This window comes from Amblyomma americanum, chromosome 8 (assembly GCF_052857255.1).
Source record: "Amblyomma americanum isolate KBUSLIRL-KWMA chromosome 8, ASM5285725v1, whole genome shotgun sequence".
Taxonomy (NCBI): domain Eukaryota; kingdom Metazoa; phylum Arthropoda; class Arachnida; order Ixodida; family Ixodidae; genus Amblyomma; species Amblyomma americanum.
Genome location: NC_135504.1, coordinates 75,424,773 through 75,439,425, shown reverse-complemented (window position 1 = coordinate 75,439,425; position 14,653 = coordinate 75,424,773). Strand labels below are relative to the sequence as shown.

The 14,653-nt window shown below is 45.3% G+C and overlaps 1 protein-coding gene across 5 annotated transcripts in view; it reads left to right on the top strand.

Moving 5' to 3' along the window:
• The window catches only part of LOC144101941 (uncharacterized), an 80,233-nt gene extending 65,799 nt beyond the window's left edge, over window positions 1-14,434 (top strand). For 3 of the 5 annotated variants that reach the window (XM_077635181.1, XM_077635185.1, XM_077635184.1), the window contains exon 5: window positions 7,494-8,125. In XM_077635181.1, the coding sequence (XP_077491307.1) occupies window positions 7,494-7,663 (170 nt within the window). In that variant the 3' untranslated portion in view covers window positions 7,664-8,125. Of the gene's footprint in view, window positions 1-5,822; window positions 5,936-7,493; window positions 8,126-14,246 lie in introns of those variants that run through there. The other 2 variants (XM_077635182.1, XM_077635183.1) reach the window with 2 other exon arrangements.
• The last annotated feature ends 219 nt before the right edge of the window (window positions 14,435-14,653 follow it).

The following is a 14,653-nucleotide window of genomic DNA, read 5'->3' as shown; positions in this document are numbered from 1 at the left end:
GTTGGCAAGCGGCGACCGGAGCGGCGCGCCGGACATGCTGCCGGACATGTGTTCCCTGCTTAACTCTGGAAAAACAACACAATACTTCCGGCAGACGTTTGGTCATGCAGCTCGTATAGCGAAGGCCTCCCTAAGCTTTCCTTCCTCCATGTGCCCACTTGGCCACCGCCATTCAGGTAGCCGTTTACCCGTTTCGATCTTTTCTGTAGCCCAGGATGCCACAAGGTCGCTATGTCTTATGCGTTACCAAAACACAGACAGCAGAACAGCGGCAGCTTTCGCTGAGTTTTGTCCGTTGCTCAGCAAAGCACAAAACTTTGGCAAGAGCGCAGTGGAAGGCGAAGTTAGCATATTTGCGAATATTCTTGTGTGTACGTGGAAGAATATCCATCTTAAAGACCATGAACATCGAATTCGCCATTCGGAGAGAAGTGAAGAAAACTCACACTCTTCACCGTCAATCTGGACAAAAGAGCGCAAATAATGCGTTGCTGACAAAACAGGCGCTGCGCCACAACGTCCGCCCAAGCGGATTACAACCAAATTTATTGAGAACAAAAACATGAAACAATGGTTACAAAAAACCAGCCAGTGTTACAAAAAACAATTTCGGTTGCTGTAGCAACAGATACCCTCAATGCCCCTGCCATGTTCCGTGTTTTGTCTTAGAAGCTTACGAAGGCCTCCAAGTTCTTTAGTGACTCAGGGACAGAAACACAAACACTACAAGCACCTGCGAGCGCGGAGAATATAACGTGCGAGGGAGGCCGCGAAATCTGCTAGAGCGCAGCAGTGGACGCAGGCCAAAGAAAGACAATGTACGCGTTAAATTTCTCCCTCATCGCTAACTTTTGAGCGGCCGCTGAACAAATGACCAAAGCGGCGGACAGAGCTGTGATGCAGCGGAGGATGTTAAAAAACTCGGACAAGCCACCATTGGAGGCTGAACCTGGCGTGGTATAAATGAGTGAGGGAACAAACGTGGGTTGATGTCAACCTAGTCGAAATCAACAGGTAAAAATGGTGTTGGGCAGGGCATGTGGTGTGAAGGCAAGATAATCGCTGGCCCTTAAGGGTAACGGAGTGGATTCCAAGAGAACGCAAGCGTAGCAAGGGGCGGCAGAAGGTTAGGTGGGCGGATGAGATTTAGAAATCTGCGGGCATACGGTGGGCGCAGCTGGCAAAGGACAGGGTTAAGTGAAGAGACAAGGGAGAGGCATTTGTCCTGCAGTGGCCATGGTCAGGCTGGTAATGATGATGATAATACAAAGGGGCATTTACTCATGTACCAGTTAGCGTACACAAAGTGCGACATTAACAACAATAGCTTTGAAAAAAAACTAATTTCGCACGCGGCGAAGAACAAGGAAACATAATATTTATCATATTTGTCAAAATTTCCTTTCTCAATTTCCTCCTTTTAGTGCTTCTTTCATGTTGTGTCAGATCCCTACATTTGGCATTGTATAACGATGGTCCACTCTATGATTCCCCACTCCTGACTGCGCCTTTTTTGGCTTTATGTACTGTACAAATAAAAATGAATGCAAAAACACCGTTCGAGAGATACTTTACCCACTTATGGATGCATAGTATCCGCGCGAGATGACGAAAAAGAGACTTCTTGAAAGCGTTCCACTGAGCTATTCAGGCTATTGGGACGCGCAGAGTGCCTTTCTTTATGATGCCTTCACTCCTGCGTCTGACCAGGCTCAATCGCCTCCCTCTCAGGCTCTATTCTCCGCACTCGCAGCAGATTGTAGAGTCCGCCTCGCACTCTTCGCCCGCCTGAAAAACTTGGGGACTTCGTAACCACATTCTTAAAGGAGAAAATACGATAGCATTTCGAAGTTGACCCACCAAAAAAAAATTCCAAAGAATCTCAGAGATGTTGGAAGTAGGCCCAACCCAGAAAATGTATTAAGGTGAATTATTTGGGATTAACGGGTGGGTTAAGGCGGATTAATGGGTTATCGTCATCATCAACCTCGCTGCACCCACTGCAGTGCAAAGGCATCTCCCATGTCTCTCCAATTATCCCTGTCTGCTAACTTCTTAGTCTCACCCACCCAACTAACTTTCTGCCCCTCCCCACCCCTCCCCCCTGCTGCACTTGCTTCCTCTTGGAATCCACTCCGTTACCCTTAACGACCAGCGATTATCTTGCCTACGCATTACATGCTCTGTCCAAGCCTATTTCTTCCTCTTGATTTCGAATAGGATGTCATTAACACGTGCTTGTTCCCTCACCCACTCTGCCCGCTTCCGGTCTCTTAACGTTACACCTGTCATTTTTATTTCCATTGCTCGCTGCGTAGTGCTTAACTTGGTCTGAACCCTTTTCGTTAGCCTCCACGTTTCTACCCCGCAGGTGAGTACCGGTAAGATACTGCTGTTGTGTGCTTTTCGCTTGAGGTGTATTGGTAAACTGCCATCCTTGTATATACGTCCTTGTGTTCTCGCTAGCACGCCGTTTTTCAGGCTCGACCCCATTCTTATTCTTCTAGTTATTTCCCTCTCATGATCCGGATCAGCGGCTACTGCCTGCCCTAAGTAGACGTATTCCGTCACAACTTCCAGCGCTTCGCTACCAATTGTGAACTGCTGTTCCCTTGCGAGACTGTTGAACATTAGTTTGGTTTTCTGCGTGCTAAGTTCTGGACTAACCGTTCACCTCTGCTTCTTTCTGCTTCGTACAAGGAAAACCGCTATATTTTTACATTGGTCGCCTTGGTAACGCGATATGCTGACGCTATACTTTTACCTACGATCGACTCGGCCAATGTCGCAGAATTGCTTCTTGAAATGTTTTCACGGGTTGCATTTCCATGGGAGGCCCTGCAGCATGTGTTATGGAGCCTCAGGCTTTTAATCGTCGTTAATGAGAGAAGTTAATGAAATGCTCGCGATCAAGCACCTATCTTCAACACCATACCATCTTATGTGCAATGGCCTAGTGGGCCGATTTTACGGGACATTGAAGAACATGCTCCGTAAGTTGACTGAAGAGCAGCCCAAACCTTGTGACCGGTACGTCACGCCCTTGCTCTTCGCGTACCCGGAGGCACCGCAGACTAGCTTGGGCTTTTCCCCGTTTGATCTGAGTGTCTTAGCAAGCCAGTGTCATAAGTGAATCGCAATTTGCTTAGCTATTTTCTATTAGCTGTTATGCCCAACTGTTCTTAATCCATGCCTGGGAACGCCTCCTCTAAACAGGCGGTGAATAGCATTGGCGAGATCGTGTCTCCTTGCCTGACGCCCCTCCTTATTGGAATTTTATCGCTGACTTTATGGCGGACTATGGTAGCTGTGCAGTCGCTTTATATATCTTCCGGTATTTTCACATAAGGCTCTCCTACACCCTGATTCCGCAATGCCTGCATTGTTTCCACTACGTCAAATGCTTTCTCGTAATCAACGAAGGTTATATGTAGGGACCGGTTATATTCTTCGTATTTTTCTGTAACCTGATTTATAGTCTGAATATGGTCTATTGTCGAGTATCCGTTACTAAAGCCTGCCTGATCACTTGGTTGATTAAAGTCTACGGTTCTTCTGAATATATTACCGTCTACCTGAGTAAATACCTTATAGGCAACGGACGGTATGCTGATCGAACCGTAATTTTCCAAATCCTTGAGGTCTCCTTTGTTAAAGACTAAGATAATGTTAGCGTTCTTCCAAGCTCCTGGTGCGCTTGAGGTCGTGAGGCATTCCGTATACAGAATGGCTAGTTTTTCTAGCGTAATCTGCCCTCAGTCCCTCTACAGATCTGCTGTTACTTGATCCTCACCAGCTGCTTTCCCCCTTTGCATTGCTCCTAAGGCTTCCTTTACTTCCTCTTTCGTTACTGGCGGGATGTCCCATTGCTGGGCGCTACCGCCTCTCTCATTAACGTCCTGATTGCATTCGCTGCTGTATAGATTAGTGTAGAGTGATTCGGCTACTTTACCTATCATCCATATTTCTATGGCATTGACCTCTTTGCCTCATAATGCATACATCTGGCTTTTATTTATGCCTAGATTGCTCTTCGCCGCTTTTAGGTAACCTCCGTTCTTAGAGCATACTCGATTCTGTCCATATTACACTTCCCAATGTCGGCTGCCCTGAGCTTATTTATAAACATTGATAGCTGTTCTGTCTGTGGGGTTAGACGCATTCATGCTTTGGCGTTTCTTAATCAGATCTTTCATTTCCTGAAATAGCTATGAATAAATAGATGCGGGATGAATATAATCCCAAATGAAAATTCATTCCAAAGGACTCGAACGCTGTAGTCCTCAGATTTTCACATTTGGATGCGCTGATGACGTCACGACCCTCTCTAGCAATCAGGGAGATTCATTGCGGAGAAACCCGGTGCTTTTTGCAAGATGACAAGCTAAATGCCATTGCATTAAAGCCCCCAGAGGGTAGAGCCCTTAGAACAAGCGCCGATTAGCTGCTGCAGTCCGGCCTACCCAGTCGTCCAGCTCAAGCTGGAAAGAGCGGCTTCCCATTGGAAAGGCAGGGGTCGTGTATGGGAGGCTTGGCGTGGGGCTCGGGACATTCCCACGTGTCATCATAAAGGTATGGGTCAACTCCGCCGGTAGGGCATCACTCTGGGTATCTGTTCGTGCTTGACCGAAAATCTAGGGAAGGAGTTTTTTGGGAGCTGGCGCGATTAGGCTGCTTCATCGCGGCTTAGTATCGCGTATGGTAAAGGCGGTGTTCCTAGGCGCAGCACGTGTTGCACTGCTCTTTTTTTATTTTATGAGCTCTGTGTTGTCGAAGCAATGAAGGCGGCATGAGGGAGGGAAGCCGAGGACAGCTCCATTCTATTTTCATGCTCAGTAAAAATGGAATCTACGCCTCTTTCTTTGGCCGGCAAAAGAGACGCTCATTGGTGAGAAAACAGGGAATTAAAAATTTTCCGTCATTCGACTCAAACTCGCGGCGTGAATCCCGAAAGGAACTTCGTGATCAAGAGCATAAAATACTGATCTAGCTGGTTCCTAATGCACAGAAGGTGCAATCAGCGGACGCAAGACAAGACCGAAGGACACACACACTGTTGCGTCGCAAGCTTCTGCTGACCTTTGGGCCGGCGAGCTCTGGCAACTGTTTGTGCCGCGAACGCTCCGGCCTACCCTCGGCGCCACAGGGTGCCGAACTCGTCGAAGACGCGGGGCTCATGTTCCACCCCAGACGCACCCCTCTCGGACTTGACATGTTTGTGAGCGTCGTGAAGCGTGGCTGTTCCCCACTCCTCTCGCGTTGGAACTCGGGTCGGTCTGGATTCGGCCACCAAGAACGCTTCCTTCCTAAAGACCGCGGCTTGGTCACGTGAAACAACCGGTAAATGTTGGTTTCTTCATCAAAATAAATCAGTTGAAAGTCCAGCGGCGTTGTGTGTGTGTGTGGGGGGGGGGGGGGGGATTTCACCATCGATCCCAGATTGAGAGGCACGTGGTATCGGAGCTTAATGCACGAAACGTTTGAACCCCAAGTGCTGTGCGACTCGATATAAGCAACTCCACGGCAGCTGTGCAATTGGTTTACCGGAAAAATCGGGAGCGATTTCCTTGCAAAGTTTTGCTTTTCTGAATATTTCGAAGACAACGGAGCGGGTGCATGAAGGTAGCGAATAGAGGAGCGACATACTGTAGAAATTATACACCCTCTAAATCGTGAGAGGATTTCTTTCAGTCACTGGCCACAAGAATTCGGGTTTCCAAGTGCGTTCGCACACAGAGCACCACCTTGGCATCGGGCGGCCTCGACTTCCGCTGCTGGCCGCTTAACTATCGTTTCTTTTTTTTTTCACATGGGTATACAAGCCATGGGCCGCCCTGGTGCTCGGATCTCCAAGGTGCGTGGCTTGGGACAAGTAGCCTTCGAATCCCGCCACTGTGGGCTTGAACAGCCACTCCGAAAAAGTGGTCACAAACGGGTTAGTTGTTTGACGAATCTGTGGTCTGTCAACACAACGGTTCGGTCCAAGATGCTTTTCCCAAGCATCTCACCCTATAGAAGAGCCGAGCACCGGGCCGGGGAAACCTTCTACCCATTAGAAAACCGGTGGGTACCCGGCGGCACTGGCGATCGAACCCAGCACCTCCCGAATAAGATGCGGGTGCTCCACCACAACGCCACCGCATCGGTTCATCACTGCCTTTGGGATCGAACTCGCACACCACTGACTTGAGCCATACGATAGAATTTTTTCACGATATGCTCTACTTAGGGTGACAGCGAGGCTTACTATCGCGAACCAGGCTTAATCAAGCGACCTTAATAAGAGGTCCCGTTGCAGGATCTCTTTCTGTAAAAATATTTTGCATCCAATTTATGCTTGACTTCCTCGGTTCCTTCCTTTGTTCGCAACACAGGGCAGGAAAAACGCACAGACAGAAAGAGCGTTACGAATTTATTTTCATTCCCGCGCAATAAAAAATCGCTTTACAGTTCGCACTCTGAATGGGTTTTTAATGCGACAGCATTAGATGACTCATCAACCACAAAACTCGGTGCCGCCCAAGAAATGGCGTCTTGAAACTTACGACGAATAAGAGGTTGGATTAAATAGGGGGGGAATTAAGTTCGACTGATATGTATGATTGAAGAGATTACGTCAGATTAAAACATATTAGTGGACTTACTATTCTTCCACCATGAACACTTCAGTCGTGTACCGAGGCGCAACCAGAATCAATCAGGAACGCATCTTTGAGCGCAACTCAGAGCTTCGAAAGTTGCGGTTCGGTGGCCGACACCCGTAACCTATACATGGAAAACAGAAGTAGATTACGCACACAACTTTAATGCAACTCCAGATGAGCCATCAATGTTCTAGCAACGCCAGCAAGTAAATTCCTGTAACTTTTTCGTGCTTTGTTTTTTTTTTAATGTGAACGCATTATATGGTTATGTCGCTACAGCAAAAAGTGTCCACAAATTTTGTCCGCATGATTATATTGTTCTGTGAAGAAAAATGTGAAAAAGTTTGTGTTAGGTAGTGCGTGCGCGAATCTTGAAATGGGAAAAGTTTGCTTGATGTTAATTGTAATAGGTTAATTCATTAAATTTAACTAATGAAAATAAATTCTGTGTTTGAAGCAGGTTTTCTGTGAGTGATACGATGAAAAACGATGTAACTGCGTGAGAAGGCTTACTTAGTATAAAAATGAAATGGAAAAAATCAAAAATTACAATAAAATAAACTATAAAGGCAGAAATAAAAATAAAAACGTAAAAAAATTTGAAATATAAAAAAATAAAAGTAATATGTATATTGGAGAAAGAAAAAAGAGGAAAGGGAAATGCTTTCGCATTTCCACTCTTAAGCGGATTTAAGTGCTATCCTGTAATTTTGTCACCAGAATAGTCAAGCATGAGAAACGAACAAGGCATAAAGTGCACGTGAAAAAAGTAGTTCCGCTAATCCTGTGAAGAGAGAAAGTGACGCCACCTGTCGTCTGCATCCTGATCTCGCGTCCTCTCGCTTGCAGACTTCTTCTGCCTCGTGAACCCGGTCTACCCCTCGCTGGACGACGGCGAAAGGGCGGAGCTGCGGTCGTTCACCGATGACGTCATGCGAGATTTCACGAGGCGGCGCAGCGGGAGAGCAATCGGGGAACACAAGCTCCTCGTTATACACGCGTGCAAGCCGCGGGAGTAAGCGGCGCTCAGCGAAGAAAATGGAATCGTGGTGAGGCCGCTTCGTCAATTCCACACTCAGCGGCGCAGCATCGTGCACACGTTAAACGCATGCCATTGTAAAGGCATTTACTTGTTAAGAGCAGCTGCGGCATTCGGCAGCTGAGTTCAATTAATGTGGCGGTATTGAATCCCGGTTGCGACCGCCTTAGTTAGAAGAATGTGAACTTGAGGAGGAGGACTTCAGGAGAGGTCTGCCTGGTTGTCGGCCTGGCATGCTACTCCAGGTGAGGGTGAAAGAAGAGAAGAGTAGAGAAGAGGAAAAAAGAAAAAGAAAGGGTGAATGGTGAAATCAAGCACAATCGTCGTTCCTCCCGTGTACGTACAATAAACCAATGGAGCCGGCTGCCAGAATGTGTGGTCGCTGAAGACACCTTTCAGTCCTGCTGATCCAGCAGCTACGGGCTCCAGTGTGATAATTGTACCCCAGTGTGTTTTCTTTTTTTTTTTACGCTTAGCTTGGCGCTGGTGAGTTATCTGGGGTCACCTTCCGGCCACGTATCGTTTCTTTCCGACAGTTTTCCTCTCCTGCCTTGCCTCTTTACCTTGCCGATCGTGCAACTGTTTCGCATGTTCACATGTCACATTTTTGGTAAAATAACCCCCACTGTAATGCCCTCAGTGTTGAGCGTAGATACATGAATAAATGAAATGCGAAAATGCCCGTGCGTTCTGCGATGTCAGTGCATGTTAAATAGCCCTATGTGGTCTCAATTCAGCCGCAGCCCTCCAGCGCGATCTTCATTCTCAAAACCTACGCGCAGCTTGAGATAGTTAAACCCCACACAACAAAATACATCACTTTTTTCATAACCGCAAGCCGATACTGTTTTTTCTGCTCTTTTTCCGGGAAAAACACAGGGCAGCCGGAGGCTATCGCTATTGGTTGAAAGAGAAGAAACCCTTATATATCTTTTGCACTTCGTCGCAACTCGGAGACCTTTATCTCCTCGTATGTTATCCAGATTTTATATTTCTGCCCGCCCGTCCTGCCTTGCAGCTTCAATCTGAATCACTTTCCGTGGGCAGCTGCGTCTGATACATCACAAACATTACCCTGCTGTCTTGTCTTACGAAACTTCAGGCATTTGACTAAAGATAACAGAGATTGCAGTCGCTTGTTTCGCCGCAGTTCGATCCGTGCATGCAAGTCCAGCCTTCTTGAACATCACTTTTAATTGTGAGGCAAACGAAGAATGTTGCAAAAAATTATCGCTCCAATCAACGCTGTGAAGGTGGTTGGACAGCGAAGCTGTAAAACGACACCCGATTACCCATTGCGACGTCACTTGAAAATTCACACACGTGGCTCTACAGAGAGTGAAACCAGCGACAAGTGTACTTATATTACGCTTTATTACTTCACAACGACATTCAGGACTGCTTTATGATGAGTATGACATACACTGAGATTTTCAGTTCTATTTGTAATATGTTCTTTGCTAATGTTAAATCAGTGCATGAACCATGAATGGTGGTTGGCTGGGTTGCATTGGTGAAACGGTGCTCCCATTGTTCACATGCGTCTTATCATTCATCATGCAGTTTTGATGCTTATTTTGTTCTTTCTTAATGAAAGCGAGTACTGAGCTGTATGCTGTATGCCTGTTTTCAAAGGAGATTTACACTTTATATATTTTTATTTCTTTTATTTTTATTTCATTTTTATCCTTAATTCGTTCAATTTCTTCTCATTTAAAATTTTCATCTTCATGGCTTACTATTTTTTATTTATAATGTTTGTTTTTAATTTTTATTTGTTGTTTCTATCTATGCTGTTGGGTACTTTTCCACTCGGAGTAGCATTCAAATTTTAGCATGGCGTTTTTTGCTGACGACGCCGACGACACGCAACTTTCATTGGAAGGTAGACGCATACAGCTTCGGCGTAAAATGATGTTATTTTTATACTGATGGGAATGGTCTAAGTTTGCGATGCGTACTTGCTTTTAAAGTTTATCCTGTACTCACACCGAGTAGTTAAGACCACCATGAAAAGGCAGCGGGGCGATTTTGACAATAAATAGCAGAAGACTACAAGCGTCCCGAGAAGGGATCTCCAGACTGAGTGTTATGGTGCAACCCTCGAAAAATTAAGTTCCTACACAAGTTCGAGGTGAAAAATGCACCTGTTCAGAATATCTGGGTATGAGAGTTCAGCTGAAACTATGTGTGGTATCATCGCTGTGTCACACAAAACAGTGCCTCGGCTTACCCAGAATTTCCGGATGAGTTATTTCTTTTCGATGCTACGGAACTATTTTTGCGCATTAGTAATGGTATTAATTATGACAAAAAAGTTAAGCTTTAACCAGCCAAGTGTAACCGTGACCTGTGGAGCTTCTCTGAAAGGTACCGGCGGCCGCCTGTCTCCTCGTTACACTTATGTGCACACAGGATGTTCCAGTAAACTTCAGCCAGAGGCACTAAAAATTTCAGGGCACCTAAGACTACTTATATGTGTGATTGCCAAAGCAGTTATGTGTCACCGTGGGCTACTAGTTAACTATATTTGTTTGTTAGCTATGACTAGTTACTCAGTAGAACCAATGTCTGAAAGGCCTTTCCGGTGAAGGTCTTCATTTAAAAAGCAGTTAGGAAAAATCACAAGACATAGGCGTGCATGTAATGCGCCGCTTTAAACGAGCCACCTTTTGCTGCCGCGATGGCTCACTGGTTATGGCGCCCGACATCTGACCCGAAAGACGCGTGTTCGATCCCGGCCACGGTTGTTACATTACATAATCACCACCATCATCAGCCTGACTACGCCCACTGCAGGGCAAATGCCTCTCCCATGTCTCTCCAATTGCCAACTGCGCCCACCCTATGCCTGCTAACTCCTTATACTCATCCACCCGCCCAACTTTCTGCCACCCCTGGCTACGCTTGCCTTCTCTTGGAATAAACTCTGTTACGTCTAAGGAGCAGCGGTTATCTTGCCTTCGCGTTACATGCCCTGCCCAAGCCCATTTCTTACTCTTGATTTCGAATAAGATGTCATTCACCCGCGTCTGCTGCCATGCACTTTGCGATGTGAGTGCACGTTAAAGGTCCCCAGGTGGACAAAATTATTCCAAGCCCTCCACTACGGCGTCCCTCATATCATGATTCGATTTGGAACGTCAGATCCCATGAAACCAAACCGAGCCACTCGTCACATTCGGTTCAGTTGACGTCCCTTTCGGTGTGATGACATCACTTACGGTCCTGAAACCATGGTGAAGTCACAATGAACTGTGGCAGCCTCGGTTCAATACCAACTTCGGAAGAGATTTTATTCTTCTTTCCTGATGATGTAGGCGCTGCGTGACGTCATGAGGTTACGTGGGTCTTCGGTCAACTCTGGATTTTGGCCGATGAGCCACGCAAGGATTTCGCCTCAACGACGCTGAAGCATTAATTGTCGACCATCGCGTACATACATACAACACGAGTAGACTTTTCTTGCGCAGTAACACAAATAATTACCTTGCAATAATTATTAGCCCTTGAATTTAATTTTATGGTATCCATAATTAAATCTGTAATCATAAAATCTTTATTCTCTAAGCATCTCAACTCCACGCTGTGAACAGAGATCCGGAAACCTTGGAGAATAACTGTAGTTCTTGCCCAAACTCATGAGCTGCTCCGCCGGCCCGCACGTTTTTTGTGCTTTTTCTTTAAGCATGTCGACATTTGGCAGTCGTCTTTCCTGTATGCAGAGCAATGCGTCTTAAAGTCTGCACTTGAACTGTTCTGTGTGCGAGCAAAATTAATACGCCGGGGAACGCTCCGGAATAACAAACAAGACGACTTTCAAGTGCACGATGAATGCAGCTCGGCTGCGTTCTAAAGAAAAAAATTACGAGGGCACTGAAATCTGCTTCAGCGGAGACGTGCGAAATCGTCGCGTTTGTTGCTGATGCTGCGTAAGACTCGACACCACTTCGGCAATTTCCGGTTACGACATACTGAGACACTTTGTTATATCAGGTCTGGTTCATTATATCCAATTTTTGGTTACAGCATACTACGACACGAAGAACCGTTGCGCCACAATTTTAATACGAAAACTGGTTTTTCAGGAAAGGGCGCAGTAACTCGCATCTCGACATCTCAGTGGACACCTCAACCGCGCTTTAAGAGAAAATGTAGTCTCAGAAAGCATATAATTGAAGGGGTGTATGTCATTGGCTCGAACCCCAGTCGCAAGCTAGCCTCCAACTTGACTAAAACATGTAAGCTAAACATGTAGGCAAAGAGAAATATGATACCAGTCGAAATATTTTACGACGAACGGTCGGTCAAGATTTTGGTCAATGTATCCGAGAATACTGCTACGACTTTGAGGTCAACTAGTTTTTGCCATCGCTAGGACTGCGTCTGCATCTGCGACATCTGTTGCTCATACCAGTCTCGTCGCTTCGGCATATGCAGTTTTGCGCCGCGCGTCTCTGTCGCTATCCCTCTCTCCTGTTTGCATGTGGCGGCGATTGTGACTCAGCTCGGGGGTGACGTGATCAGCCTCTAAATTTTGCAAGTCACCTTTTCATGTGGCCTCACCACTCTGACACGTGACTTCCATTTTTAAGTCCTGTCATGTGAGTTTGGCTTTTTCATTTTTTATAATTAACTTAAATTAACTGTATTAATTAGTCTTAAATAACGATTGGACTATCATTCTGTATCGCGACTTAATATATCACTCTATTTTTCATTTTGTTAATTATGTTTACTTAACCACCTTTATTAGAATAAACTAATTACGACTCGACGTCATCATTATTCATTACGACACATTACACCACTCATTAATTGATTAATGAATTAAATTGCACTCATACACGATCACCAGTCTAAAGTGACGTCATCGTGCGGATAGGTTTTTTTTCGCATGACCTTGGCACTGAGCTACATATAATGATTTGGCGTTATAAAGCCAGCTCACGCGATGGTTTTGATTTTGCATTTTGGGAGTGAATTATAACTGCATTGGATGATGTACTACGGCGCCTCGGTGATCTAGAAAGGAAACAGGAACAAGTAGTAAAACGTAAGGCGCCACCTGAAATTATTGGAAAGCAAACTGGAACAATTCAGCTTACTGAAGCTTCGATAGGACTTTTAAGCTCTAAACACGATGAAATTCTGGAGTCACTTGGAGGCGATCTGGAGTCACTTGGAGCCATGGAAGGGTGTAGCTGAACATAGGTTCACTACAACTTCCCGCATTGCTTTCCTTTGTTTCATGACTGTTGGCTTCCTTCATATAGAAGTTAGCAAGTTTGTCATGGTTTCGCCACACACGTCTCCGTCTTTTTTCTTCGAAGAATAAGCTTCGAAGATTTCCCTGCTTAACTGATTGCTCCTCTAGTATAGATCCAATACTACAACAGCAATCAGCCACGCAGGGAAATCTTCGAAGCTTATTGCATCGCTAAAAACAAGGACACGTATGTGGCGAAACCATCCGTGGCTTTACAGGAAAATGAGATAGCCTTCCTCAGTAAGAGCCTTCCATCCGAAGTATAATCTTTGGTGTGTGTGTGTTCTTTTTTTTGGTTTCGTGCGTTTTTCACCTTATATATTTCACGTGTTTTTCTAATAAAATTTCGTTACTAGATAGCGCCCGTGTCGTTTTCTCTTTCCTTGGTCTGTTGTCCGTTTTGCGCTGGTCCACAAAACGAGTTACTTCCAACTTGCGCAACACAACGTACTGTTAAGATGAGGGCACTGACATCTGATTGTTGACAGCAGTATTGTCCTTAAATTAACCCATAAAAGTATACGACAGCTGTATCTTACCGTTACTCACGTATGGGTCAGAAACGTCAAGGCTGGCGAGAAGGGTTCAACATATGGACAGCGCAGCGAGCTATGGAAGGAAAAATGGTAGCTCATGCTGGTGATTTTTCGCCGGCAACGCCGACGCCAGATTTTCTGCATAACGGGGTCTTTAATCCTATTTTAAAACAAGAAAAGGAAAGGCGGCCTCACAGTGGGTGGATGCCTGGACCGCGCCGTGAATGTAACAAATAACGAGGCCGATCCAAGAAAGTACCCAAGTATCTTGACTTACTTATTACTAGCAATCTTTCCTGGAACATGCATGGTGAATATGTCACTAACAATGCTGTCCGAACTTTAGGCTATCTAAGACGCAACTTTATATGAGCACCCACCTCACTAAAACTTGCTCTGTACAAAACACTCGTCCACCGAAAACTAGAATATGCCTGCGTCATATGGGGTCGTGTTCATTCTAATTTCATCGCTTCCCTTGAAAGCATCCAGAGTCGTGCCGTCCCTTTTATCTTGTCTAATTATTCACGTCATTCCAGCGTCAAGTCCATGAAAAATATTCTCGTTCTGCCTGACCTCTCACTACTCAGCAAGTACTTTTACCTATGTCTTTTTCATAAAATATACTAATTTAAGGCATTCCTGAAAGAAAATCTTTTCACTACACCCAGCTACATATCATCTCCCATCGACCATTCTACAAAATATTGAAGTGCCAACCTGCCGAACAAATTCGTGCCATTCTTCTTTTTTTTCAGGAGCAGCTACTGAATGGAACTGCTTTCCCTCCTCCACAGTGTACATTTGTGATGCCATTCAATTCAAGATCGCGGTTTAAGTGCCTTATAGTATTTTTTGTATTGTCCTGAAACTAATGTAATGAACTCACCACTCCTTTTTGTAGTGTTTATGGGCCTTGCAAGTATGCATAATAAATAAATAAATAAATAAATAAATAAATAAATAAATAAATAAATAAATAAATAAATAAATAAAAGTGTCCTGTGCAGTTGTCTCTAGAACTGGCTTGTGTGTGCATATGTTCAGAGGAAGCCACAATAATTGTGTCTTCCTCTGAACGGTATGAGTGCGCGTTGGGACTCCGATGCCGCAATTTATTGAAGCTGGATCTGATCCTGTGGTTGGGTGGACCCAGCGCAGGACA